This window comes from Equus quagga, chromosome 13, assembly GCF_021613505.1.
Source record: "Equus quagga isolate Etosha38 chromosome 13, UCLA_HA_Equagga_1.0, whole genome shotgun sequence".
In the NCBI taxonomy this organism is placed as follows: domain Eukaryota; kingdom Metazoa; phylum Chordata; class Mammalia; order Perissodactyla; family Equidae; genus Equus; species Equus quagga.
In genome coordinates this window covers 91,177,250-91,203,613 of record NC_060279.1, presented here as the reverse complement: position 1 = coordinate 91,203,613, position 26,364 = coordinate 91,177,250, and the positions used below count along the sequence as shown (strand labels likewise).

The following is a 26,364-nucleotide window of genomic DNA, read 5'->3' as shown; positions in this document are numbered from 1 at the left end:
TACAGTGCCACGCAGAAGGGCCCAGCACAGAGCACGCGCTCTGTAAACACAGGCAGCTGTGCCAGGCCCGGCCCGTCCCTAGCCCCGTGGACACCCCGCCCTGACAGCAGGTCCTCACCGGCGCGTATGGGGGGCTGTACTCTCGGTACTTGCGGTGCCCTTTCTCACTGGGGCTGAAGTCCGAGTCGTCGGAGAAGTCGGAGAAGTCATCGCTGGAGGAAGCATGGCGCTGCAACGACAGGGGGTGTGGAGTGAGCGACTCTGCTGCAGGCAGGCCACCGTGGCAGTCAGCCCCAGTACAAAGGGACAAAGACTGCCGGAACGTGCCAGAAGGGCTCTGTGCTCTCGGTGAAACACCTCTCCTAGGGGCATTTAGTGGCAATGGAGCATGAGCTAACAACTCATTAAAAAAAAGTTTTTATCCGATTTGGAGGAGGAAGAAACACTAAGAGTGCCCTCTGGCCTGAGGAGACAGGCTCCTGGCCAGGCCACACAGCCAGCGAGCCCTCGCGGCCCTACCTTGTGCTTGGACTTCCTCCTCTTCTTCGACCTCCTCTTCTCCTTCTCTCGCTCTTTCTTCCGCTTCCGCTTCAGCCTCCGGTGCGACTTCTCCTCGTCGGAATCGCTATGGTGCTTGTCTCCCTTTTCTTTCCGGCTCCTCTCGGGCCCTCCGGACGTGTCCTGGGTCTCCTCAGCTCCGTCATCTTCCAGTTCACCTTCTTCCAACTCACCATCCTCCCTACAAACCAACCCCACAGCCAGCATCAACACGGGGTTCAGAGGCCACCTCTGGGGCTCTGCGCTGCCCGGGGCTGACGGCAGGAGAGGGCCCAGTGCAGCGGGCGAGAGCCGGAGCCCCTGCGGGAGGCCCTGGGAAGACAGCCCTCAGCCTCCCGAAGACGGCCCGCATCTGCTCTCATCTAACCCGGCGGCATTCTAAAGGCACCGCCACAGATACTGGGCCAAACCTAAGCCAGTACTTCCCACGTGTTCCACAGGCCTAGAGTTCTGAGAAGCAGAGCGACGAGGCTCTGTGGTGAGATGCGCTGAGGAAACCCCCATCCTGGGGATTCACAAGGCCTGACGCCGGAACAGAAGTTCCCTGAAGTTGGAGTCAGGAAGCCTGCAGAGCTCTGCTTGAGAGCATTGCTGAAATGTACAGGACCCCGGAAGCTTCCTCTCTCAGGGAACGGACCAGCATCCCTCCCACAGCACGGTGGCGCACAGTGGCCTGGGGTCACCCGCTAAGCCCCAGCCCTGTGGATGTGCTCTGTGAGCTGAGGGGCTGGCTGTGGATGGTGGAGAGAGGGCCGTGGTTCCAAACCAGGGCAGCCGGCGGATTCCGGGGCCCGACTCACAGGCAGGCCTGGACTGTGGCCCGAGGATGCCGCATGTATTTCACAAAAGCCCTGTGAGAACCACCTGTGAAGAGGCTCCGGTCCCCAGGATCCAACCCAGACACTCCTGAGGTCCTCACGTGATGGCTGTCAGAAGGCCCACAGGCGGGGTCACCCCGCCACCTGCCACTGACCCCTTGTTTCCTACCTGACTCCCTCACCTCCAGGTGGCCCTTCTGGCTCCCCATCCTACAGATTTCCTGAACTTGTCAACTCCCCCACATGTCACACAGTTCCCAGTACTTTAAAAATAAAAGCACTCGCCAAATGTGACAGATGCTGCCAAGAGGACATTCTAAACAGCTAAATATCTACAGGATGGGGTGGGGGTGAGGGGATAAAAAGGGTTAGGAAGGGAGCAGGTGGAAAAAGCATCCAGTTTTTGAGCCGAACCCACAGACACAGTTCTCACGAGCACAGGAGCTGGTTTAAAAAATCAATAAAAATTTTAAGCTTTAAAAAACCTCCCCAAGTTCCTCAGGAATGACCAGGGGAAAGTATGTGTGAGAGCATAAAAAATCCTTTCCTTCTCGATTAACGAGGACCCAAAACCAGAACGAAGGTAATGCGGAGAGCAACACAAGGATCCCAGGACCCAAAGGGCCGACCGCAGAGGGAAGCGCTTGACACGGGAACGGCCTCGGTGGCTGGGCTGGGCCTGGGGTCGCGCGGCACAAGCCATCGGGCGCCCGGCCTGGAGCCCCAAAGGTTCTCCCGGGCTTTGTGGAGAAACAGCAAACTGATGACTTCTCCGAGGATGCTGCCCAGCCCTTTCACTCGCTTACTCCCTTTGTCCCCCAAGGCTGCTCCCCAAGGTCAAGCACACCTTCCAGACGACCCTTTCTCTTAACTCTCTCTTAACTCTCGTTCTGGATTCAAAGGGGTCAGGCAGGCTTCAAACCCAAGTGGGCCAGTCCCGCGGACACCCCGGCAGAGGTCAAGGGCGGCTCTCACACACGGAAGGCAGGACACAAAACTCTTTGTGGCGTTTCCAAGGGAACAACACGGAGGTGGCCCACATGCACCTCGGGCTGTTTCCTCGTAAAGCGCCAGGCTGTCCTAGGCCGGCCACGGGAACACCCAGCACACTTCAGAGGCGGCAGCTTTCCTGGCAAGGGGGGCACCCTGGGGCTTGGGTGCGGCCCACAGAACCAGCCCAGGGATGGCCTCACCCACAGGAAAAGCGCCACCTGACTGGGGAAACTGGTTCTGGCGAGCTTGCCAACCCCAGGGAGGGGCTGTCACTCAGCTGCTGCCTGCCTTCATGTGAGACGCCGGGAGGGTGGCTCCTGGATCAACACAAGGGCCTCCCTGATGGGAACACTGTGGGCAGCGAGGCCGCCACACCTCAGGAGACACAGACAGACAAGACAGACAGACACAAGGGAGCTGGGGAAGGCGCACAGACAGACGGGAGACGTGGAGGCTGGTACCCCCTGAAGAAAAGCTAAAAACAGCACCACTCTGCACACTTTAGCCTGGAAAGGAAAAAGCTGAGAAGGACATGGCGTAAAGGACCCGGAGTCCAGGCGGGGAGGGAGGGAAGGCGGGGAGACAAGAACCGCCTGGGCTCCCAGAAGCCCAGACGGAAAAGAACAAAGCCCAATAGCCACAGACCCTCCTGGACCCAGGAGAAGCCTGTCAGAGCCAAAGGTACAGTGGGCAACATGAGCCCTCTCATTTCAGACAAGAGGAATTTAAAGGGAGAGTAGCTGAAGGTGACAGAGAAAAAGCCAGAAGCTGACTCTTTGCCCTGACTCTCAGACCAACCCTCTTCCTGACTGGTGGGGACGGGAAGGGATGGGGCGACCCCTCATCGACCGCCTCCTTGACGTCACAGACATGTCTGAGCATCTTCTGTTCCGCATTGTCCTCGTAGAAAGATACAGATCACAAGACAAGCCCTGGGACACAGGGCCGGGTGGCTGAGCCAGAGCTGGCTGGCATCCCCAGACACTCCCTCACCTCCGCCCACTCAAAGGGCAAATTCGCCATGGCACAGGAGGCAGAGGTCTCGCCCAGGGTCAGCTGAGGCCTCCCCTCCATCCCCGTCCTGCGGCCACACGCAGGCCTGGACGAAGGTGGCCACTCCACATCTCACACTCCGGGGCAGGGGCACAAAGGAGCATCTGAGAAACTCCCAGGGCTTTAACTATTACCAAGGATGATTCTAGAAGAAAGCGTTTTCATTCCAAAGGACTTATCCAAGGCAGCCAAGTCCAGCATTCAAATCCACTCTAGAGACTTCTAGCCCAAGAGGCATTCTCTGCATTACCTTATTCACAGCCCCAGGCAAACCTGGCTCAGTGAGAACCTAGTGTAGGACTTTTTACAAAACAAACAGAGCGAATACTTGAAACTTTCTTTCCCTAGAGTTGGGAAAAGCTGAAAAATAAACAGGATAAAAAAACCTGCTGGTGGGGCTGGCCCTGTGGCCTAGTGGTTAGGTTCGCACCCTCCGCTGCAGGCAGCCCAGGGTTTCATTGGTTCAAATCCTGGGCATGGACATGGGGGCTGCTCATCAAACCACACTGAGGCAGCGTCCCACATGCCACAACTAGAAGGACCCACAGCTAAGAATGTACTACCATGTAGTTGGGGGCTTTGGGGAGAAAAAGGAAAAAAAAACAACAAAAACCTGCTGGTGACTAATGGGATACTGGAGGGGACAATAGGACAGTGACGTTGGACTGACCAGTGCACTCCCCGTGCCCTCTGGCCACGTGCTCTCAAACCCCTCGGGGCCCTGGGCTAACCTCCGGTCTCCTGAGGGGGTCCCCTCTGCTAGCACCGGCGATTCGCAGCTAAAGGTCCTGCACGCATACAGGGTCTATTTCCGTCACACTCTCCTCAACAGAAAAAACAAGCAAGAAGATCAAAGCAGTGGGGACAGAGGTAGAAATCCTGTGGGCCACAGATCGACCTGCACACAGGCACTCTCCACAAAAAGGAACCAGGGATAAGCGGTGCCACTTCACAGACCGCCGGCAAAATCCGTGTCAGAGTGGGATTAAACACCGAGGGGAGCATGCCTAATAGACTGTGACATAATCCCCCAAGAAAAGTGGGGGAAGCCCCACGGCGCTAATCATTTCAATCAAGGCCTGCCAAAGCCTCTTGAGACAAGCACGCAGGAGACGCCGTGCACATCGGCCTGGGCAGAGACCGCCGTTCTTGCGGAGCCCAGCCTGGCAGCGCCCTGAGATGGCTGCGCCAGTCATCAGGGACAGGAAACCAACCCGCTGGGAGACGGGCTCGGAACTGGCGCCTGGGAGGAAATGGGAGAAGCCAACATCTTGCGGAGGCTCGGACCCGCCCTGTGCCTCCTGGACGGAGCTTTCAGGGCACTTAAGTACCCAATTGCAGAGCTGGGGAGGGCCAGCTCCTCTCAGATCTAGGTGCCCGTCCTGAGGAATGCCCACCGGGCCAACTCCACAGGGCACAGACGCGTACTGAGTTCACCACAGACCATGGGCTTGGCAAAAACAGAACTTAGTCAAGAAACCCCATCTTTCAAAGTCGGCCGGCCCCACCACCAGCCTAGAGGCTTGGGCACCGGGCTTCCTTCTGCAGACCAAGTACTCCGCCTCGCCCTCGCCAGTGCTCTCGGGAGGCGCACCCGAAGCCTTGGTTTTCTCATCTGCAGAGCGGGATGGCTGTCAGCACCTGCCTTGAGGGGTTGGGAGGAGACAGATAAAGGAGAGAGATGGATAAGGCCTCTGACGTGGGGCGCAGGCAGGAAGTAAGTACCAGACGAATAGTGGTTTCTGGTTTTAAGAACCAGCTGGCATGAGCCCGCCTCTCCGTGGAAACCCTGAACTGGCTGGAAGGCTCCCTGGGAAGCGATTTCTTTATGGAGCAGCTACCGCCACCTTCCCGTGGGGGCCACCGCTAACTGTGGCCCACCAGCGCCTGCTTCTCTCAGCCCAACCGTGCACGCGCTGTCCTCTGCCAACAAATGCCGCTGACGAAAGCGACACACCGACGTCTCCCCTTCCTCAGCCCTCACCTAGACGGGAACAGAAAGCTGCCAAGCGGCTGACCAGGACGGACAGGCACAGGCAGAGCCGAGCCCCGGGAAGAAGGGACAGAGGCCCCTTACCAAAGAAAAGCTTGGCAACACGGGAATTCTCTAGACAAGGGAGTTGGATGGAAGTTGACAAGGGCCTGGGTTTAAGGATATACCTGGTCACACATACAAAAAAAAAAAAGAGAGAGAGAAAGAGGTAAAAAGAATAACAAAAAAGATGGAAACTGATGGGAGCAGTGGCTATTACCTGAAGATCATGGGAGCCCTTGACAAGAGGCGGCTAGATTAATGTGAAGGTCAGGGTTATGATCATTAACTGCCCAAACTCTCAACAAATGGCCTGGGTAGGCTCTGAATGACCCATTAACTAGGGACAAAATTACAAAAATTACAAGGAGGCCCCGCCTCTTCAAATGTTCAACGACAGGTCTAAACGCAGAAGTCCAGGATCCCCAAAGCCGACCCTGCAGACTGCCGTTCACTGGGAGCTAAGGCCCAGGACCTTTCCTCTAGAAAATCGGCTCGGGGCCTGCGCCTGAGGAAGGCCCCCCGACATCTTCCCTCGACTTAGGACGGGGGGAAGCAGCCACGGGGGGCAGGGGAGGGGACCTCACTGAGAGGTTTTCAGAGGCAGGAAATTCTTGAAATAAACCTCTGGGTCTCACACGTGTTTTTCAGTGTCCTTACTACCTAGGTTCATCGACCAGAAATCAAGAGCAAATGGGCTCTGTGGCTCCCTTCCCCTCAACATTCTCAGGGGTGGTCACAATCGGCTCTGTGACATCACACACTTCCACGGTAACGTGCCCACATCACGGAAGAGCAAACACAAACCGACCATGGGAGAAGCCAAGCCTGACACCAGCGCCCCCAGACCCTCTTCAGTGCGAGCAGGACAGCTGCCTGGGGCCGGAACCCGGCTACAAACACCCCACCGGCAGAAGTCAACACAGGGGACACTGGAGAAACCCAAACTCGGACGGGATACTCGAGACACTAAGTAATTATTGTTAAATTTGTTAGGCATGATTATGGTTTTGTGGTTTTGTTTAAAAGAACCTTTAAGTTCACAGGGAAGAATTTACAGGTCAAATGAGATGAGATCTGGGATCTGCTTTAAAATACACAAGGGAGGGGGCGGCCTGGTGGCGTAGCAGTTAAATGCGGCGGCCTGGGGTTCACCAGTTCGGATCCCTGGTGCAGACCTACGCACGGCTTATCCAGCCACGCTGTGGCAGGCATCCCACATATAAAATAGACAAGGATGGGCACAGATGTGAGCCCACGGCCAATCTTCCTCAGGAAAAAAGAGGAAGATTGGTGGTGGATGTTAGCTCAGGGCTAATCTTCCTCAAAAAATAAATACATAAAATACACAAGGGAGATGGAGGAGGTAGTGAGATGGACCAAAATTGGCAAAATGTACCTAAGTGTTGAAACCGGGTGATGGGTATATCAAGGCCCATGATACTATTTTCTCTTCTCCTGAATGTTAGAAAATTCCCATACTAAAAAGTAAAAAAGCAAAAAGATGCCCCAAGTGGGGACCACCCCAGCAAGGTGAGGACGCGCTGTCAAGGTCTTCAAGAAGTTCATCTCCCCAGCAGAGTGCTGGGGTCTGAGGCGGGGGCCCTCCCCGACCCCTCACCTCTCCAGCCCTGGTTTCCTCCACTGCAAAACCTGCCTGGGTACCTCAGGGTCTCAGCAAGTCCGAGAGCGGCAGGAAGTACTCATTACTAATATTCCATGCCAGGCACCGGGCTGCTAGGCTCTCCACCAAAACCCATGCGGCAGTGACCCATGAGCAGCCCCATTTTACAGACAAACTGAGGCTGAGCAACAGGAAGAAATCTGCCTGTAGGGTCACAGCAGGAAGAAGCAGAACCCGAACGCAAGCCCAGGACTTTCTGATTCCAGGCCCGGCTCTTAACCTCTACCCTTGAAACAACGAGAAATTACCTGAACAAGAAGAACTTACTAAACAGTCCAACTGATAAAAACAACTCCTGCCCTGAAATTTATAATCAAGTTGAAAAAAATAAGACATACGTACAGAAAACAGATTAAATGAAACAGTTCTTCGAGAGACGACACAGGGAGATCCTAAGACACTGGGCGAGCTCCCTGAACACTGTGCGCCCCAGTTTCAACTGTGAAGTGAAGGCAGAGATGGAACTCGGATGGACGGAGTTCTCACGGGAAGAATTTCCTGAGACCATTTCAATCAAGTGTTTAGCACCAACCTGGCCCAGAACAGACGCTCAGGAGTGAAAGCTTTCGCTGTGCAAAGACACGAGGCCAGTTTGGTCCTTCTGACATCGACCAAAGGGAATTGGGACATTCAAAGATCTGACCAAAGACGTCTGGATGGTTAAGGGAATTAGCAGGTGCACAGAAAGGTCCAAGGAATCCTAGCGAAAAACCAAACAGGACTTAGCCCAAGATGGGCAGAGAGCAACGCCAACCCAAGGGAAGGAAATCCAGGGCAGCTAACAGCTGAAGGACTGCCTCAGCCCGTGTGCGCAGTGTCCACACTGCGGCCCGTGCAAGCACGCAAATCTCTCAGGCAGAACATTTCTACAGGGCTTCAAACAAGCCGACCAAGAAAAACCTGGCCTGCGAGAAGCAGCTCCCTGAGTCAGAAGTGTCGTTTTCTTCACCCCAGCAGCCACTCTTCCACTCCCACTCGCTCTGAAAACGGCTCATGTTCTTAATAAAGGTCCCTCTCTGGTCCAAGTTTCTCCTGTCAGATGAACTCTGAAATCTGCTTCTCAGCAACAGAGAGCTTCCTAACCACCTTCTCACGCCAACGATGCTTTGGACTGCCTAAAGCTGGAAAGATGCTGGTTTTCATCCAAGGAGGGCTGATTTCTATTATTCCAGAAAGAGAATCTAATCACTTAACTTGTGAACTAAGACTTTTCTTTGTTTATAATTTTTTCAGAGGAATCAATCTGGTTCTATTCAATGCACATTCAACCAAGACAAAGTATTAATACTTCCCTCTTAAAAGAGACCTGAGCCTAGGACCCTCAGATTTCTTGTTCATATACCACTGCAGAATTCCTTGAGAAGAACTGCAATTATCTGTTTACGACCATTTGTTAACTTCCCGTCAAATGTGGGCTCCCGGAGGGTGGAGAGGAAAGAGGCTGGCAGCCAAGCCTGAGTTTCCAAGGGTCCAGCACAGGGCCAGAACGGACCAGATGGGTGCTTGGGATGCATTCTACATAAACACAGCATCAATCTCAGCTCCCCACACCCTCCCTGTCAATTTCACCAACACAGCCATTGGACCATTTCCCAGGCAGTAACCTAGATCGCTTAAGACTCTAACGAGGTTACTGAGGGGTTCTCTTTCGCTGAAAACTCCTTCAGGGAGTGTTTATTGAGGACTTCCTGATAGGCCAAAGGGCGAGTCACAAGAGCCCATATGGGATCAGGGCATCCAGCAAGCAGATGGACACGGCGCCAGCCCACCTCCCCAGGGATGCGGCCCGCCTCTGTCGCCAAGAGGCTGTGGTTCCCAGGACTGTTCTGGTGCCCCGTGCAACGGCAGGGCCTGGAATCCTGAGGAAATCTAAGCCCCGGTGTCTGTTAGGAAAATGAGGAGGGCAATAATCCAAGCCACCTGCAACGGACATTTAGCCAAAGTGACACTCGTGCCTGGGCCCGGCTCCCTAGGGTCAGGCCATAGCGGGGACATGTTAGCTGCAATCCACTTCCGCACTGGGCTTGAAGAAGTCTCTGGTTACTAATGAATGAAAATCCCTTTGATTGAAAGGTTCCAAAGCCTGGGCTTGGGCCTCTACACCCACTGGAAGGAGAGGACCACGGGGAAGACAGAGCCCGGCCGTTCACTGAGGGGCAGGAGCACACCCCTGCTGTATGCCCTTCTGTTCTCTCCCACCACTTCCGCCCACACAACAAAGAAGACCACAGCTGCCGGGCAGGCACACCAGACAGTGGGCACATACTGGCACAGGGGCCGCAAACTCTTTCTTTAAAAGGCCAAAGAGTAAACATTCTAGGTTTTGCAAGCCACACAGTCACTATCTCAACTACTCAACTTGGCTCTTCAGCACAAAAGTAGCCACAGACTACATAAACGAATGGGTGTGGCCATGTTCCAACAAAAGCTTACTTAGAAACACAGGCTGGAGGGGCTGGCTTTGGCCCAACAGCCAGTCTGCCCACCTCTGTCCCACGTGCGGTGGCTTTCAAACCTGGACCTTGACCCCATACCTCCTCCTTTACATATCTCCCAAACAGAAGTTTCCCGAAGCCACATTTAACCTTTGCTGTACTCTGCTTTTTCTATCCTCTTCCATGCCTTGGTTTTTCAAATGCAGGAGACAAATCAATCAATGGACTTCGCAGCCCACTAAGGGCTGCAGGCTGCGGGCTGACAAGTAGGGCACCAGAGCCAGGACAGCAGAGGGGTGGAGAGCTGGGGCGGGGCCACAGCCTGCCTGGTTCCGTCTCGGCCTCTACACCCACTAGCTGACCTCAGACCAGTGAGCTCACCTGCCTTAGTTTCCCAGCACATAGGGCTGAGGTGAGCCACTGTGTGAGAATCACTCTGAAGGACCCCTCCCCCAAGGTCATCTGTGACCTTCACATGACAGTGCACAAGAGGCACTGTCACACCTTTGGGAAGGCCAGGAGACTGCCTCAGGAGCTGAATCATTCCTGAGTCACGCCCGGTCAGCCTGACTCCCATGTCCCCAGCCGTTATCATTGCTCTACCAGAGGAGGGCCAAGCCCGGTGTGGAGGCAACAGGCAGCATCCATGCTATATTCAGCTCGACGGCTCTGGAGCTCACGGTTTCTGGGACCACTCAACAAGGGCGAGTGGGACCAGGGTCCAGTGCTCAGCTGGCTGCGGAGCCGAGGTTTCTGATGGAGCTGCCTGCACTCCAGCCACTCAGCCTAACCCTACAATCCACTGAAGGCCTCTCTGCAACCAGGTCTCGGGAGCTGCAGCAGCAGCCACAGCCCCCTGAAGCTGCAGAAGGCGGGTGAGGCACCGCAGGAAACACAAGGCCCAGAGAGGGGGGACCAACCCTTGCCCGACTCTAAATAAAGGCCTCAGGAGAGAAGGGCTCCTTGCACACCCTGCAAACCTTTCTGCTCCGAGAAAAGCACGAGACAAGCCTGGTGGCTGGATGAACAAAGCCTGAACTGACTTGCCCAGTCTCCGACCGGGGGCGACACCTGGAGCTGGGACAGACCTTGCTCACTCCTCTCAGAGGCTCCAGTGAGGGTAAAGGACTTGGCTGAGGTGCTGTGACTAGTTCGCAGCGGGCGAGGAGCTGAGGCCCCGCTTTCCCAGTTCTCGGGAGGCCTACCAAGACCGGAGTGCCGACTCAGATCCCAACTGCAAAAGACGAACACGGGAAAGCAGGCAGCCTGAGCTCAAGACTGTAGGACCGTTCCAGCAGCTATAACGAGGACATCGAGCCAGCAAGAAATGCCTTCAGATGGCTTCCATTTAGTTTCAACCCCAGCTGGCTCCTTGCAATTAAATAGGCTGACCAGAAACCTAAAAAATGAAAGATAGATCGACTTCCTCCAAAAACACAGTCATCACTCTTACTTGTGTTTACACACCAGACTGTCTGTCCTATTTGGAATTTTTCTCTGGCAGGGGCAACAGATGCCAAAGATTCCCTGAGCGCCGGGCACTGTGTGGGAGTCCTACACATGCCCCTTTGACCGCAATGACCCTGAGGACTGGCAGCTATCCTCAGGGCCCACTGCACACGGCGGGGAAGGCCAGCCGGGCCTGGCACCATCTTATCTGCCCCCCGAAGCCCACAGTGTTCCTTCATATCCTGTTGCCACCTCCGACGTTCAAAAGATGTCACCACTTGCCTCACAAACAGGGAGCTGAGTCACCAATTCACACAGATACGAAATGACAAGAAAATACACACGAGAAAGATCCTCTAGCCAGAGCAATTCGGCCAGGAGAAGCCAACTATGCTTTGAGCAAATATCCTATGTTCTGCTAAAAAAAAAATGATTCTAACAGCAGGAGGCAACTACGTCCACAGCAACCAAGAGGCCAAGTCTTCATTTTTGTCATCAACTGATTAACGGTCAGAAATCTTACAAACCGCCCACGTAATCGCCTATCGTTACTAAATTGACCCAGAAAGCCTCGCACCATGTGTTCAAGACAGCATCTTCACGGGCGACCAAAAGCAGAGGCCTACGGCAGAGACTGGAAAGTGAAATCCTCCAGGTCTCACTCCCCTCAAACAATGAGTTCGACTTTAACTTACCCAAATGAACTTTACATGCCACCCAAACTGGCAGCTTTTCTACTCTTTCCATTAGGTTTTAATTATGAAACCGGCCTCAAACCGTTTATTCTGACAAGATTCCCTCCACCAATGAGCACACTGCTCCTCCGGTTCCTTGAATCAGCTTATTAAATACCAACTGCCAGAAATCTCAGAAACCATCTTTTTTTCTCCTATTGTCAGTAGTCATGTTGCCAAGGTAGAGGCGAGCGCCTTGCTAATTTAGAAACTCAGCCATTACACGTCTATTTGTTCTGAATTATTGTCTTCTGTCACTCAAGCTGCTAACCTGAGTGAGAACCAGTCGCTCTGCGACTAGAAGATAATTAATTGTCCGTGGGGACCAAAATTAGGTTCTCCGGAATATGGTTTGACCTAAAGCTATCCACGGAGGATTGGAAATGGTTTCACTAGCAATTTCCACCACAGGTATTTACTGTAACTGGATCTGGCCTACACAACGAGATGGTTCTAGGAACTCGAGCTACAAAAACGTAACAAAAGTGAGCAACAAATAAGGCAATGCTGAGACATCCCTTTCTCCCCTACCAGGGAAGCAAAAAGATCTAAGAGAAACGAGCGGAGGTGGAGGTATTATTAAATGATAAATGACTGAATCAGCCTAATATGAAATTGTCTACATTGAAGCGGATGGAACATACAAATTCAATTATTCACCTCTAACTTGCCAGGTAGTCAACAGCCGGGAAAGCCTTCACTTGCACAGGTGCAGAACAATTTCCCCTTGGGATCAGACCTCCTGGCTAAGGAAAAGCCATAGAAGTGGCTTTCTAAAAGAGCCAGCTCTACTTAAAAAAAACTGTAGCTTGTCAAGAGGCAAAAAGTTAAACTTTCAGAGCAAAGTGAAACCCTATCTGGGAGGCAGGACAGACTACGAATTAGAAAGCCCTTTCGGGGAACCATTTTTTGTGCTTTCTTTTGAAGAGCAAATTTGAGGGGAGTGAAAAATAAAGGGGTTTTATTTCCAGAATATCCATGTTTTCCTGGTCACATCTGATTCTGTGTCTACTGGGAGATTTTTATTCGCTTTCAGATTAAAGCTCTCCCCAGAGAATATAAAAATTTTAAAGATTACAAGTGTGTGAGAGTTGCTGTTAAATCAGGGATTCTGAGTGACACCCTTTTTTTTTTTTTTTTTGCAACATCCATTAATTTCAATTTTACCTAATAATGGTACATCAGTTTGGGGGAAAAAAAAGGCAGTACTGTGACATTTCAAAAACAAAGACTCCTAAAGTACAGTTTGACATAATTACTGAGGCTTCTTGGATTTCATGGATGACATTGCTTTGAGAACCAAAAAACAATAAACCCTTGTGTTGATATGCCTGAGCACTTTTTTTAAATGTTTGGGGAAATATTTTTAAATTCAAGGGACGACAGCTAAAATTTTCATCTACAAGAGAAATCCCATTTCCTCAACCTCTCATGTTAAAAGTAAAGTTAAATAACCATCCTTCTGCAACCTAGGAGCCCTTGAAACTTGGAAGGGCCATCTGTTAGCATTCAGTTTTTGCACTTGGCTCCTGGAGGAGGAATTTCACAAAGGATGGGAAACTTCAAATAAATGCAGTTCATTTTCGGTTGGCCCTGCGCACTGGATAATGTGTCAGTTGGTGCTTCAGACATTTTTGCAGGATACTGTCCTGCGTGGACACTTCTTCCTCCCACAACTGTATTTCACACACCTACGATCACTTCACGGACTTAAGTTGTGAACATATCGAGAGGAAGAACAAAACGTGGCCCCCTGAACTGCCGTTTACATGTATCCTCATCAAAATGTGAGTGAACGTTTTTTTCCCCCCCTTAAGAGTGGAAAAAAAGGAAACAGGAGCTTTTGGAGGGAAAGAGGGCTGTGTGTTAAAAAGTTCTCTCTGAACAAAGTATGTCAGGGACCAAAAGTGGGCAAGAGGGAAAAATGAACTGCAACGTGTTTCGTCTTTTAAACGGCACTTATGCTTGTAAAACACATCAGAAGTACAGTGTTTGGTTCTGCAAGTCATTTCTGTGGCTGTTTTCTCCTTGTCGGTGTAGGAGGGGGCGCTGGGGGCTGGAGGGAGTGCTCCTCCACCATGACTGGGCGTGTAACACGTTTGCATCAACTTTTCACGGTCAGGCATGTGCTTTCGAACAAAGAACAGTGGAGACAGGGAGAGGAGACTGGGGCTTGACACGTTACAGATTTGGTGCTTAAACAGTACTTTACAAATGACTTGCTTAATTTAAACGTCCATCACCATACGAGACATTGGAGTCAAATGGGAAAATCCAATCTACTTGAACCACAGTCCTTTTTGGGGGGGGGGGGGGGGCAGGGGGGGAGGGAGAACATTAACTCGAATGCCAGTATCATAAACCAAATTCAGTAACCTTGTCTCCTGCAAATGGACTTGAAGCATCCACTTTCTTCAAAGACGAAGGCTGGAGACAAAACAATGGACTGAAATGGAAAGAGGCTTGAAAATAGTCGGGCCTTTTACAGAGGTTTTTGTCATGTTACAGTAACACACTTTTTTTTTTTTTGAGAAAACTGTGTACGTCAAATTAAAAAAAATTAAACATCGAAAGGATGTGCAAGTCTAAAAGGGCTCAACAGGGTTAGAATCCTGATTCGAACATATCAATTCACTGTCTCAAGCATCACTTTGGTCTACAGGCGAGGAAGGCAGGCAGGAAAGGGACAAAAAGAGGGAGATAATTGAATTACTCAATAAAAGAGGCTACTTACCATCCCAACCCATTGTAAGACATACACTTCTGACATAAGAGAACTCCTTAGAGGTCGAATAAAGCGTGTAAGCACCTCTGAGTAATGCACCTGCCCCAGAGGGGCCCGGAAGCCCAACGTGGGCTGAGCGAACAGACCTTTGCTAATCTGTTTATTTCCTTGAACTGGAGTCAGGCTGCGATGGGCTGCGATTCCCAGGACGATACATTTAATTAGAACAAAACAGAACAAAACAAAAAAAAAAAAAAAAAATTTTTTGTAAAAGCTCACCAAACTGCTGCACTTGTGTCTCTGAATGTGGGTGGCATTTCTTTTAAAAGGCAAAGTATGGTCTGTGAAGGAGAAAGGGAAAAGGGGAGGTGGGAGCGGGGAGAAGGGGCCGAGGGGCCTGGCGGGGAAGCCCTAGCTCAGAGCCCCGTCTCGGGGAGGGTCCTCAGCGACTCCCCAGCCCGGGCGGCGACCCGGCAGCCATCTGTCCAGCGCGTTCTCTTCCCCTCCCCACCCCCACGACCTCCTAGACTCGCTTTCCTGCCGGCTGCAACCCTCCTTCCCTGTCCAGATCCCCGCTCGAGCCGCCTCTTCCCCTGCCCCACCAGGATCGGGGGGCGAACGGAGCACCCCAGCCTCGTGCTGGAGCAGGGGAAGCGGGGGCCCCTGACCTCGCCCTGAAACGCGCCGGGCAGGCCCCTTTATCACCCTCTAGAGAAGGGCGTGGGGCGAGCCCCTGTCGCACTTAATACGGGGTGGGGGTGGGGGGCTCCCGTTCAGTCCCTGCCGAAGCACGAGACAACCTCGTTTACTCGCCCGGAAGGGATGGCGCCCCATTTTAGCCCCAAAGAGGAGGGAACCCCATGAGAAACAGGACCAACTTCCTCTCCTCTCCAAGGCAGGGAAACCAAACCTCCCCCGCGCCCCCCCCAAAAAACGCATCACCGACCTACGAAAAGCGAGGACCCCTCCCTTTAAGGAAAAAACATGGGGAAGGGTCTTCTCCCCCCCAAATCAGGCAGGGGCTTCCATCACAGGGGCTCAAGATCCCCCCACCCACCCATTTTGCCCGCTAGGGAATAACTAGAAAACACCTCCCGCCAAAAAAAAGTGCGAGAGCCCCCACCCTAAGGACCCCCTCCCCGGGGAGGGATGGAGAAAGGACTGGACGAACCCCCACTTTCTGCCTAAGAAAACCAGGGTGCCTCTCCAAGTAGGGCAGGGCGCACCTCCCCCAGGAGAAAGGATACTGCCGGGGGCTGGGAGACCCCCCCCAACGCCAAACCCCTAAGAGCGGCTGGTGGCTCGAGATCCCCCCAAAAGGGTCCGGGAGCCCCTCCCCCATCCCCTTCCCCGAAGCCAGGACACGGGCGGGCGGGCCCGTGGCGGCCGGCTCCGGGCGCAGGGGCCACCAGGACCCCCGCGGGCCTCCGCAGCGCCCCCCGGCGCCCCCTCCCCAGGGCGGGCGGGCGGGCGCGGGGGGTCCGGGGGGCGCCTCCTCACCTTCCCCTCAGCATGGCGCCCAAAAAAGACAGAGCGAGAGCGAGGGAGAGCGGGCGAGCGCCGCGAGGGGGGGGAGACGCATGAGGCCGGGAGAGAAAGCGAGCGAGAAAGAGCGAGCGAGCGAGAGACACCCACCGACCCCGCCCTTCCTCCTCCTCCTCCGCCGCCGCCGCGGCCCGGCCCAACATGGCGGCGCCCCCCTTCCTCCTCCTCCTCCTCCTCCTCCTCCCCCCGGGGACGCTGCCCCGGCCGGGCCGGGGGCCTGACCTGTCGTCAGGGAGCGGGAGGCGGTGGTGGAGGAGGTGCGGGGCGGCCGGGCAGGCGTCGGGGGAACACGGAGGAGGCGAAGGCGCTGATGGCGGCGGAGGCGATGGCGGTGGCGGCGACGCTGATGGCGGCGGCGGGGGGGTCCCGGGCGCGGCCTCCATCGTTCCTTGGGGGGGAGGGGATGTTAATGCACGAAAAAGGACTGCTTGGGCGTGGCGGGAGGGGCACACTTCGGCTCTGAGGGCCCCTGACAGGCGGGGGGCTGTTTTGTATCGGTTTCGGAATCACCTCGGCGCCGACCTCCGCGTAGGGCGCGCGGCCTAGGCCTCGGCGGGCCGCTCGCCGCCTGCTTTCTCCGCAGCCCGCCCCCGGGGTCACACGCTCACGGGCGCGGGGCCCTCATCGGGGCGAGAGAGCCCCCCGACACCCGCCCCCCCCCCGCCGCGGGCCCGGGGGCGGGAGACCCGGGGGACACGGACACTGGTGGGTGGTTGGGTGTAATGAGCGCGGGCCGCGCGCAGTGGAGCAAGCGAGGGGGAAGGGGAGAGGAGGAGAGCGAGCGAGGAGGGTAAAAAAAAAAAAACAAAAAAAAAAGGATTTGAGGGAGAGACGAAACGGGCCGCGGAGACGGGCCGACTGTCTGTCTGTCTGGCCGCCCTGGGTGCCCCGGCTGCCCGGCCCCCGCCGCAGTCAGAAATTCACACAAAATGGCGGCCCGGCCTGAACGAGCCGAGAGGCTGCGGCGGGAGGAAGGGCGAGGTGGGAGGGGGAACCGGGAGGCGGAGGCCCGGGCCGCGTCACGTGGAGGAGGGGGGCCCGGGCCGCGCGCCCGAAGGGTGGCGGAAAGAGCCGAAGGCGGAGACTGAGGCCGAGGGGAGGCGGAAAGAGCCGAAGAGAGCTGAGCGGGAGACGGGGAGAGGCGGAAAGAGCCGAAGGTGGCAATGGGGGTGTGGCCAGAGAAAGAGTGGGAAGCCCTCGGGAGCCGGAAATAGCCGAAGCGGATCGGGACGGGGGCAAAAAGTAGGGATCGAGATGATCGGGAAAGAACGGAAGGCGGCGTCAGGTGGGTGGCAGGAGGGGATACAGTGGCAAGAGGCCGGGCGGGGTGACGGGATTTAGACAGAAGGAGCTGAAGGGCGGGCCTAGGGAGGCGATTAATTGAGTAAGAGACTTTGAGGAATTCACCCTAGAGCAAGCGGGAAAAGCTGGAAATTGCTAGTTTGAAGGAAGGCGGGAAGAGCCGGAAGGTTTAAGTGGGAGAACGAGAGGGAAGGAATTCGGGCTATGGAGAGAAAAAAAATAACCGAAAGCCGGAGGCCGGGTGCCGTGAGTCGGAGGTTTCCGGAGAAGGGGAGGATGGAGCCAAGGCGGTCCGGAGATGACGTCATTAGAGACCTCGGTCGATGACGTCATCCCTGGGCGGTGCGAGAGGGGCGGGCCTTGGTGGCGCTTTGGGGGCACTTTGAGTACCTGGAGCGTGGTCCGTGGAAGGCTGTCAATAAATGCTCGGCTCGGAAGCGTTGACCTGGTTCAAACAATATACAAACGTAAAACCTTTTAACCCGCACGGCTATGCTAAGGGGAGCTACTGTTATTCCCTTTTAATGGATGCAGACTGAATCTCGGGGTTTAATTGGGTCAAGGTCATAGGATTAGCAGTAAGGAGCACCGTAAGATTTTTTTAATCAGAGCTGGCCTTCCATTGCCTCCTGCAAAAAATTTATCCAGTCCTATCTATGTCCGAGGATCTTCGTTCCAGGCTTTTATGAGATCCTTGTATGTTGCCAAGCCCTGTGATGGGCAGTCGGAACGTAGTTTCTAGATAGAACTTAAAAACCGATAATGCCGCAGGGGAAAGAAACTGGAAATTAGAAGAAAGAGGGGCTCCTGTTATATTGGGGGGGAGGGTTGTTTAAGTTGAAACATGAAGAAGAAGAGAAAGTTCCAGGCAGAGGAAATAGCTTATTTCAGGCCCCGACAAAGGCAAGGAAGACTTAGATTCCAGGAACTAAGAAGAAGCCCGTGTGAGTTTTTTCTCGTGAGAGAGGAATCTGGAGGCGGAGGCGCCGGATCACCTCCTGATATATTGATTAACCCTACTGTAAAAGAAAAAAGTGTCTCAAACCTGGTCTGGAACACACGCTTTTACAGTGTCCTTCAGGGAAGAAATTAGCGTTCCTAATAAAATACTTAAGACGTTTTCTAATGAATTTTGATGGGATGAAACTCGTTCTGGGAAACTAGTGGCCCAGCCAGTTGACAGCTGTCAGTCAACTGCTAGTCAAGAATCTCCTGATGTTGAACTAGATCATCTTTTCTTTCTGGATCTAGTCTCTAGTCTAATGATGGTTATTTAACCATTCTTTTCTGTAAAATGTCCCTACCAAGAGCAAGTCTTTGGCTTACAAGAGACCATTATTCCTTGCAGGCGTGATTGTAATAAAATGTTGGCACGTGCTCATAACTCAATTGTTCAAAAAAGGTTTCTTTAACACACCAAGAGCTAGTAGAGGGGCCGGCCCGGTGGTGCAGCGGTTAAGTGCCCACATTCTGCGTCTCAGCGGCCCGGGGTTTGCCGGTTCGGATCCCGGGTGCAGCCATGGCACCACTTGGCAAGCCATGCTGTGGTAGGTGTCCCACATATAAAGTAGAGGAAGATGGGCATGGATGTTAGCTCAGGGCCAGCCTTCCTCAGCAAAAAGAGGAGGATTGGCAGTAGTTAGCTCAGGGCTAATCTTCCTCAAAAAAAAACAAAAGCTAGTAGGGCAGGGTTGTGAGAATGGAAAGGAAAAATACTGTGTGTCATTATGTGTAATTGTGAAAGATGCCATTCTACTTCTGTGCTTTGATTTCTGAACCTTATGTGTTCTAGTTATGGACGAAACAACTCTAGCTGAGAATATAGACCACATCTAGAGGACAGCACCCTGTCCTTTCAAGCTGTGGTCTCCAGCTGGCACCATCTCTGAAGCTTCAACAGGCCGTTCCACAATTCTAGGGGGCCGTCTGCTTTAAGTCATGAGAAAAATGGAAAGACCAGTGAATCCCATCGGGCAAGATTTCTCCATGCTTTTTCAGTGTTATACTGGAACGTTATCTACCAAACCCCTCTGGCATTCTAGATTTTACTCTGTCTGGCTTACCATTTAATTGTCAACTAGGGTCCAGACTCAATAAAGTTATGGAACATTCTCAAGTTTACAATGATTTTCCTCTGGTAGAAAACACAACCCTGAGGGGCCGGCCCAGTGGCACAGGGGTTTTAAGTTCCCACATTCCACTTCGGTGGCCCGGGGTTCACCGGCTCGGATCCCAGGTGTGGACCTACACACTGCTTATCAAGCCATGCTGTGGCAGGCGTCCCACATATAAAATAGAAGAAGTGGGCATAGATGTGAACTCAGGGCCAGTCTTCCTCAGCAAAAAGAGGAGGATTGGCGGCAGATATTAACTCAGGGTTAATCTTCCTGAAAAAAAAAATAAACAATTAAAAAATTTTTTTTAAAAAGGAAAACACAACCCTGAAAGACGTTGACCAGTTTTGTATCAAATTTTCCAACCCAATTCCAGCATTCGTTTTTCCACTGTCTACACGTGTGAGTTTCTCAGGTCCTCCTTGAACCATCTTTATTTTTCCTCTGGTTCCATCATTGAGCTAAATAACATCTTTGACACACGCTCACAGTGTTTTGTATGAGGGTCGTGTTTAAATTTTTAAAAATTACACTATGAAAACAAAAGTAAAGTCCATGGATGGTAACGCTGGCAGAAATAGGCCAAAGCGGGGGCGGAGGGGGGGGCGGCGCGAAATAACCCTAATTCCCCAGCAAATGATTATTCCAGTGAAAGCAAATTGGCCACCTTCCCATTGGAAAGGATCCACGGTAATCGATCTGCCTGCAGTGGCTGGAAAGTGGGACACTGGACATGTGAGACCTTATTCACACAACTACTTGAGCCTTGAGGACCCGCTGGAGTTCAGTCCCCAACATACTATTTCCACGTGATGATGAGGTGTTGCCGGGTCTGCCCACTTCGTCACTTGGTGCATCAGATAATGCACGGTTACCTGAGATCTTTGCGGCCAGTCGTTTGGTCTTCATAGAACCCACAAATATGCCAAGAGCTAATTCTCAGAACAAGAGGAATCAATTATCAAAACGGTAATGACTTTTTATAATTCCCCAGGGTTGATGCCTCCCAGGCTTACAGAGGTCCATGGACTAGCCCTATCTTTTTTTCTTTCATTCCTTTTTATTGAAGAATACCATACATACTGAAAAACTTGTAATCATAGGTATCTAGCTTGATACATTTACACAAAGTGAATACAGCATGTAGTCACCTAGATCAAGAAAGAGAAAATTAGAAACCATCTGGGGTTCCCCTCCAGTCACTACCCCTGACCCAGACCTCTTAATCTTGAGTTCATATACCTGATGTGCAATAAGCTCACACGGCTGAGACATCAGTGCTTGGAGATGGAGAAAGGGTTGTTCAAATTGGCCATAAGAAGGCAGGAGGATAGGTTCTCTCAAATCCACCTTAACAAGAGAAGAAAGCAGAGGGTTTTATAGAGCTAAGGGGCTTGAGAAGGGGAGTCTGGGGAGAAACAAAGGCCGAACCCGTGTTTCTTTCACTCCAGCTCAGCCCTTAGGCAATCAGACTTGTGGCAGCTGGGGGTTGTATCTTCCTTGAAAGCATTCTTTTTCTTCTGCGCAACAAGCTTATCAATCCTTGTGACCCTTGAGTCACTGCTCAGGTTAGACAAGAAACCAGCAAATTAACCAGAGTAACTGCTCTTCGTCTGTGCCTGTGTTGGGAATGAGATGGAAGGGTAATTATGTTCTGATCGAATATATACAGTAACCGTCAGGTACCCTCCTTCACCCACTCCAGGGTAATCATCCTGCTGACTTCTAACTGTGTAGAGTAATTTTGTCTTAATTTGCCTTAAGGTTGTCCTCCAAATGAAATCTGCACTATGTACTCATGTGTCTGGCGTCTTTCACTCAGCGTTAGATTTGTGGCATGTGGTTGTTCACTCATTGTCATGTCTGTGGAGTATTCCATTGTGTGACTAAGCCAAGTGTTTGTAATGAGGTGAAGCAACTGGAACTCTCCCATTACTGCTGGAGGGACTATAAATTGGTATAACGTGTACTGTGATTTTTTTTTTTAAGGAAGATTAGCGCTGAGCTAACATCTGCTGCCAATCCTCCTCTTTTTGCTGAGGAAGATTGGCCCTGAGCTAACATCTGTGCCCATCTTCCTCTACTTTATGTGTGGGACGCCTGCCACAGCATGGCTTGCCCTGTGGTGCCATGTCCACACCTGGGATCCGAACCAGCGAACCCCGGGCCACCGAAGCGGACCGCGCGAACTTAACCGCTGCGCCACCGGGCCGGCCCCTGTATTGTGATATATATGAAGAAATATATATATATTTGGTCTTTATTCCAGTATTGGGCACAGAGCTCCTAAAACCCTAGGAATTTCCTAAGTGGTAAGAGCTATAGATAAAGATGTATTTTCTTATTCATACAAGCCCCTTTCAACGACTCCAGAGTTGATGTTAATGAGGTGACTTTTGGAAAGCCACTGAAGATAGAAGCTGGTTGCCAGGGGAACCAACTAAGTGATCAGAGGGTTGGAACCTTCACCTGCACCTCTGGAGAGGGAAACTCTAGGGTGTGGGGGGAGATGGGGGGGGTGGCTGGAGCTTAACTTAATCACCAATGGTCAATGAGTTAGTCCATCATGCCTGCATAATGAAGCTTCCATAAAGATCCCTGACTGTGGGGTTCAGAGAACCTCCAAGTTGATGAACAAGAAAATATCCATGTGCCAGGAGGGTGGCCCGCCCCAAACTCCACGGGGACAGAAGTTCCTCTGCTTGAGACCCTTCTGGACCTCATGCTGTGCATCTCTTCATCTAGCTGTTCATTCATATCCTTTAGTATCCTTTATAATAAAACGATTATCTAGAAAGTAAACAGTTTTCCTAAGTTCTGTGAGCCCCTCTAGCAAATTAAAGGAAACAGAGGGATTGTGGGAACCTCCAATTTATAGCCAACCAGAAGCACTTGCAATGCGAGTCTGAAGTTGGGGTGGGCAGTCTTGTGGGACTGAGTCCTTAACCTGTGGGATCTCATGCTAATTCCAGCTAGATAGTGTCAGAACTGAACTAAAGTGTAGGGCCTCAGCTGGTGTCCCCCAGGTGGAGAATTGTTTGGTGTGGGAAAACCTCCGTGCATTTGGTGACCAGAGCACACAAGTATAGAGAGTTATAATAGAGCGCGGGAGAAACGCAGGAATTCTCTTAGAACATTTTGGAAAATGGCTTGGCAGTATTGACTTCAGCTGAACTTTTTTTTTTTAAAAGATTTTATTTTTTTCCTTTTTCTCCCCAAAGCCCCCCAGTACATAGTTGTATATTCTTTCGTTGTGGGTCCTTCTAGTTGTGCATGTGGGACGCTGCCTCAGCGTGGTTTGATGAGCAGTGACACGTCCGCACCCAGGATTCGAACCAACGAAACACTGAGCCGCCTGCAGCAGAGTGTGCAAACTTAACCACTCGGCCACGGGACCAGCCCCTCAGCTGAACTTTTGCCTGCACTACAACTCAACAATTCCACCCAAAAGCATACGAGCAACAAGTGCATACCAAAAGGCATGAACAAGGATATTCACAGCAGCACCATTTGAAATGGTCTCTAATTGGGAACCACCTGAATGCCCACCAATAGGAGAACAGACAAGGGAATTGTAGTGTGTTCACCCCTCTTGAGAATGCCTGGATTGCTAGGTTAGAAGACCCAATTGGCGGAGTCCTTGGCAATACATCTTGGACCTGCTGGAGAACTTTCTTTTGCACAGGGCCCCAGCAGCCTTAGACCTTTCTTTGCTGATGAGTGAGAGCAAATCTCCCAACCATGATACAAGTTGCGTCCAAAATTCCAAGAGAGCCACCAAACATTGTGGCTTTTTCCTACTCTGTGTGTGTTTTGGGGGGGGGGGGGGCAGGGGGAGGCGCAAGACTTAGCAACTTGCCCTTTTATTCTGAAAAAAGAAACTCCCCAAATTCCACAATTCTTCCTCTGGACCTCTAAAATGTCATTGAGCTGGCAGGTCCGTGTATTTTTCTGAGATGGAACTTTCTGTAACGCCCCTAAGTCCGACCCATGCTTCCAGGGTCCCTGTTTCTTTCTTCTCGTAGGACATCATTGTTCTAGCAAAGGATTCTATTTCTCTAGTTCCTGGGGTGGCTCTAGGGCGGGTTCTTTGCACGATGGATGAAGAGGCCTTTCCAGAGAAGACATTACACAGTGTGAAAGAACCATCAGCTCCTGGCTCCAGCCTCTGGAAACACCTGGGGAAGAAGCGAGGAGACCATTGGCCAAAGGGAGGCGTTATGATGTGTGGGATCTTGCTGACCGCCAACCCAATAGCTGTTTCCTCTTTCTTCCTTGCTAACCCAACTCTGGATTTCTTGGAGAGATGGGACGCAGTGAAGTGCAGGCCGGGAGATGATCATTGGTCCACCTGGTTCTCAAGGAGACGATGTCGCCCCCTTGAGGATATGTGGGAAATTATTGTGGGAAATTAATGAGTTTTTTTGGCTGTCCACTGGTTCTCAAGGAGAGAGTATTGCTCCTTTGAGGGGCGCTTTGGAAATTTGTGGGAGCTTTTTTAGGCATCCCAATAATGAGGGAGTTATTACTGGCACAAGAGGACAGGCACCAGGAATGAAAGGATGTCCTGCAACGTGATGTTGGTAATGAATGATCACCTAATGAACGAAGTTTATGATAGTTCTTAAATGATGGAAAGAATTGTTTATACTAAGTTATATTAAGCTGTAAAGCTAAACTTTTCCAGTTCTTTTGGAACTGTGTGCCTAGCAAAGTCATGGTAGACTCTGGGGGATTTATAAGATATAAATCATCACTTTTTGGGTGATGAAAAGGTTTTGGAACTAGATAGAGGTGGTGGTTGGACAACATGGTGAGCGTGCGTGCCACTGCATTGTTCACTCTCAAGTGGTTAATTTTCTGTTATGTGAATTTCACTTCAAGAAGAAAAGTTTAAAAACATATTCCCCCACATTTGAGGATATACGTTGGAAAATACATTAAATTTTCCCTATAAGCTTTAGAAAAGTATAAGGAGGTAGTGGGAAAAGCGGCCCTTTTAGACATTTACTGAGTCTAGAAATGCAGGAGAAAATAATTTGTGTTGGGCTGGCCCAGTGGCACAGCGGTTAAGTGTGCACGTTCCGCTTCGGCGGCCCGGGGTTCCCTGGTTTGGATCCCGGGTATGGACATGGCACCGCTTGGCAAGCCATGCTGTGGTAGGCATCCCATGTATAAAGTAGAGGAAGATGAACATGGATGTTAGCTCAGGGCCAGTCTTCCTCAGCAAAAAAGAGGAAGATTGGCAGCAGATGTTAGCTCAGGACTAATCTTCCTCAAAAGAAAGAAAGAAAAGAATTTCTGGAGCACTTAGCTTCATTTTCATGGCTGTTTTTTCGCAAAGTGATCATTTTTCAAGAGTTATTCTGTACCCACAGGTAATAGCTCTGGTCACTCCCTAACCAATTACAAATGACTACAAGCCATGGGTCTTAGGGGTCACATTCAAGGTCAATATATTAACTAAGAAATCATTTAATGCTAAGGATCCCTTTTAGCTCTTCAAAATAGTTCCACTCCTGGGGCTGGCCCCATGGCTGAGTGGTTAAGTTCGCGCGCTCTGCTGCAGGCAGCCCAGTGTTTCGTTGGTTCGAATCCTGGGCATGGACTGGCACTGCTCATCAAACCACGCTGAGGCAGCGTCCCACATGCACAACTAGAAGGACCCACAACGAAGAATATACAACTATGTACCGGGGGGCTTTGGGGAGAAAAAGGAAAAAATAAAAAAATAAAATCTTTAAAAAAAAAGAAAATAGTTCCACTCCCTTTGTTTTTCAGGTCCGTGTACATTTCAGGTCGATAGTATAAGGCAACTCAGCATGTGTTTATTTCCAAAGGTTCGTCAAAAAGATACTTGATATAACCCTCTGCTGCCCAGTCATTCCGTGACTTCTAAACGTCTTTCCTGTGCAGAGGTCATTTGATCCTGTCATTGGCATCTTTCCCTGAGGTCCAGAAGCAGCACAGCGTAGTCTGATAGCTGTGGATTCAGAACTTGAAAATGAGGCTTTAAAAAACCTTTGTATTATGGAAAAATTCAAACATATACAAAAACAGAAGGGAGAGTAAACTGAACCCTCATCTACCCATCATCCATCTTCAACGATTAGAAGCTCAGAGCCAAGCTCGCTTCCTGACTCCCACCCACTGACCACCCCCAACTCCACTAGATTATTTTTGACCACATCCCAGACTTATTCGATCTAGCTAGCTAGCTAGCTCCACACATATACATATATAGTTATTTCTATGTACGTCGTTATATATTTAAAAACATGCACTCATACCTGTACTGGGTTAGTCTTTCCCTCGCCTCGAATTCGTGTTCCCCCTGGAACCTCAAGATGTGATCTTATTTGGAAGGGTCACTGAAGCTGTAACTAATTAAATTAAGATGAATTCACACTGGCGTGGGGTGGGCCCTTAATCCAATATGATGGGTATCCTTATAAGAAGAAGAGAAGGGACAGAGAGAGACACACAGGGAAAACAGCATGTGACAATAGAGGCGGAGACAGAAGTGATGCATCTAAGAGCCAAGGAATGCCGAGGATTGTTGGCAACTGTCAGAAGCCGGAAGAGGCAAGGAAGGGTTCGTTCCCCCGGGCCTTCAGAGAGAGCTCAGACGTTCATGTCAAACTTCTAGCCTCCACGACTGTGAGACGATACCTTTCTGTTGTTTTGAGCCACGTGGCTTGTGGAACTGGGGTATGGCGGCCACGGGGAAACTAACAGATACCTGTAACTCCAGTCCAATCCCATAGGACTCATTCCAGCCCTCGCCTTTTCTATACTTGTACCCCCTCTGACACTGAGACAACCTGGCTCCCATTATCGTTCACATAGTGCATGGGCTTTTGAATTAACCTATTGCAAGGAAATGCTTAAAATTTGGGGAAATAGGAGCCGGCCCGGTGGC

The 26,364-nt window shown here is 51.5% G+C and overlaps 1 protein-coding gene and 2 long non-coding RNA genes across 10 annotated transcripts in view; 1 reads left to right on the top strand and 2 right to left on the bottom strand.

Annotated features, from left to right (window-relative positions):
- The window catches only part of ZC3H4 (zinc finger CCCH-type containing 4), a 39,531-nt gene extending 22,819 nt beyond the window's left edge, over window positions 1-16,712 (bottom strand). Inside the window, exons 1-4 of one of the 8 annotated variants that reach the window (XM_046682216.1) lie at window positions 16,537-16,710; window positions 16,249-16,414; window positions 520-739; window positions 119-229 (exon numbers count right to left, since the gene is read on the bottom strand). In XM_046682216.1, coding sequence (XP_046538172.1) covers window positions 119-229; window positions 520-739; window positions 16,249-16,409 — 492 coding nt within the window. In that variant the 5' untranslated portion in view covers window positions 16,410-16,414; window positions 16,537-16,710. Of the gene's footprint in view, window positions 1-118; window positions 230-519; window positions 740-9,723; window positions 10,106-14,490; window positions 14,663-14,760; window positions 14,823-15,981; window positions 16,111-16,248 lie in introns of those variants that run through there. The other 7 variants (XM_046682219.1, XM_046682218.1, XM_046682223.1 and 4 more) reach the window with 7 other exon arrangements.
- Window positions 16,713-17,207: 495 nt separating this feature from the next.
- On the top strand, window positions 17,208-19,439 carry LOC124250413 (uncharacterized). The gene is made up of 2 exons (XR_006891549.1): window positions 17,208-17,311; window positions 19,121-19,439. It is a non-coding gene; the product is annotated as an uncharacterized LOC124250413 (long non-coding RNA).
- Window positions 19,440-19,650: 211 nt separating this feature from the next.
- LOC124250414 (uncharacterized) lies at window positions 19,651-25,872 on the bottom strand. The gene is made up of 3 exons (XR_006891550.1): window positions 25,733-25,872; window positions 20,685-20,792; window positions 19,651-20,593 (listed from the first exon to the last, which is right to left on the bottom strand). It is a non-coding gene; the product is annotated as an uncharacterized LOC124250414 (long non-coding RNA).
- Window positions 25,873-26,364: the final 492 nt, after the last annotated feature.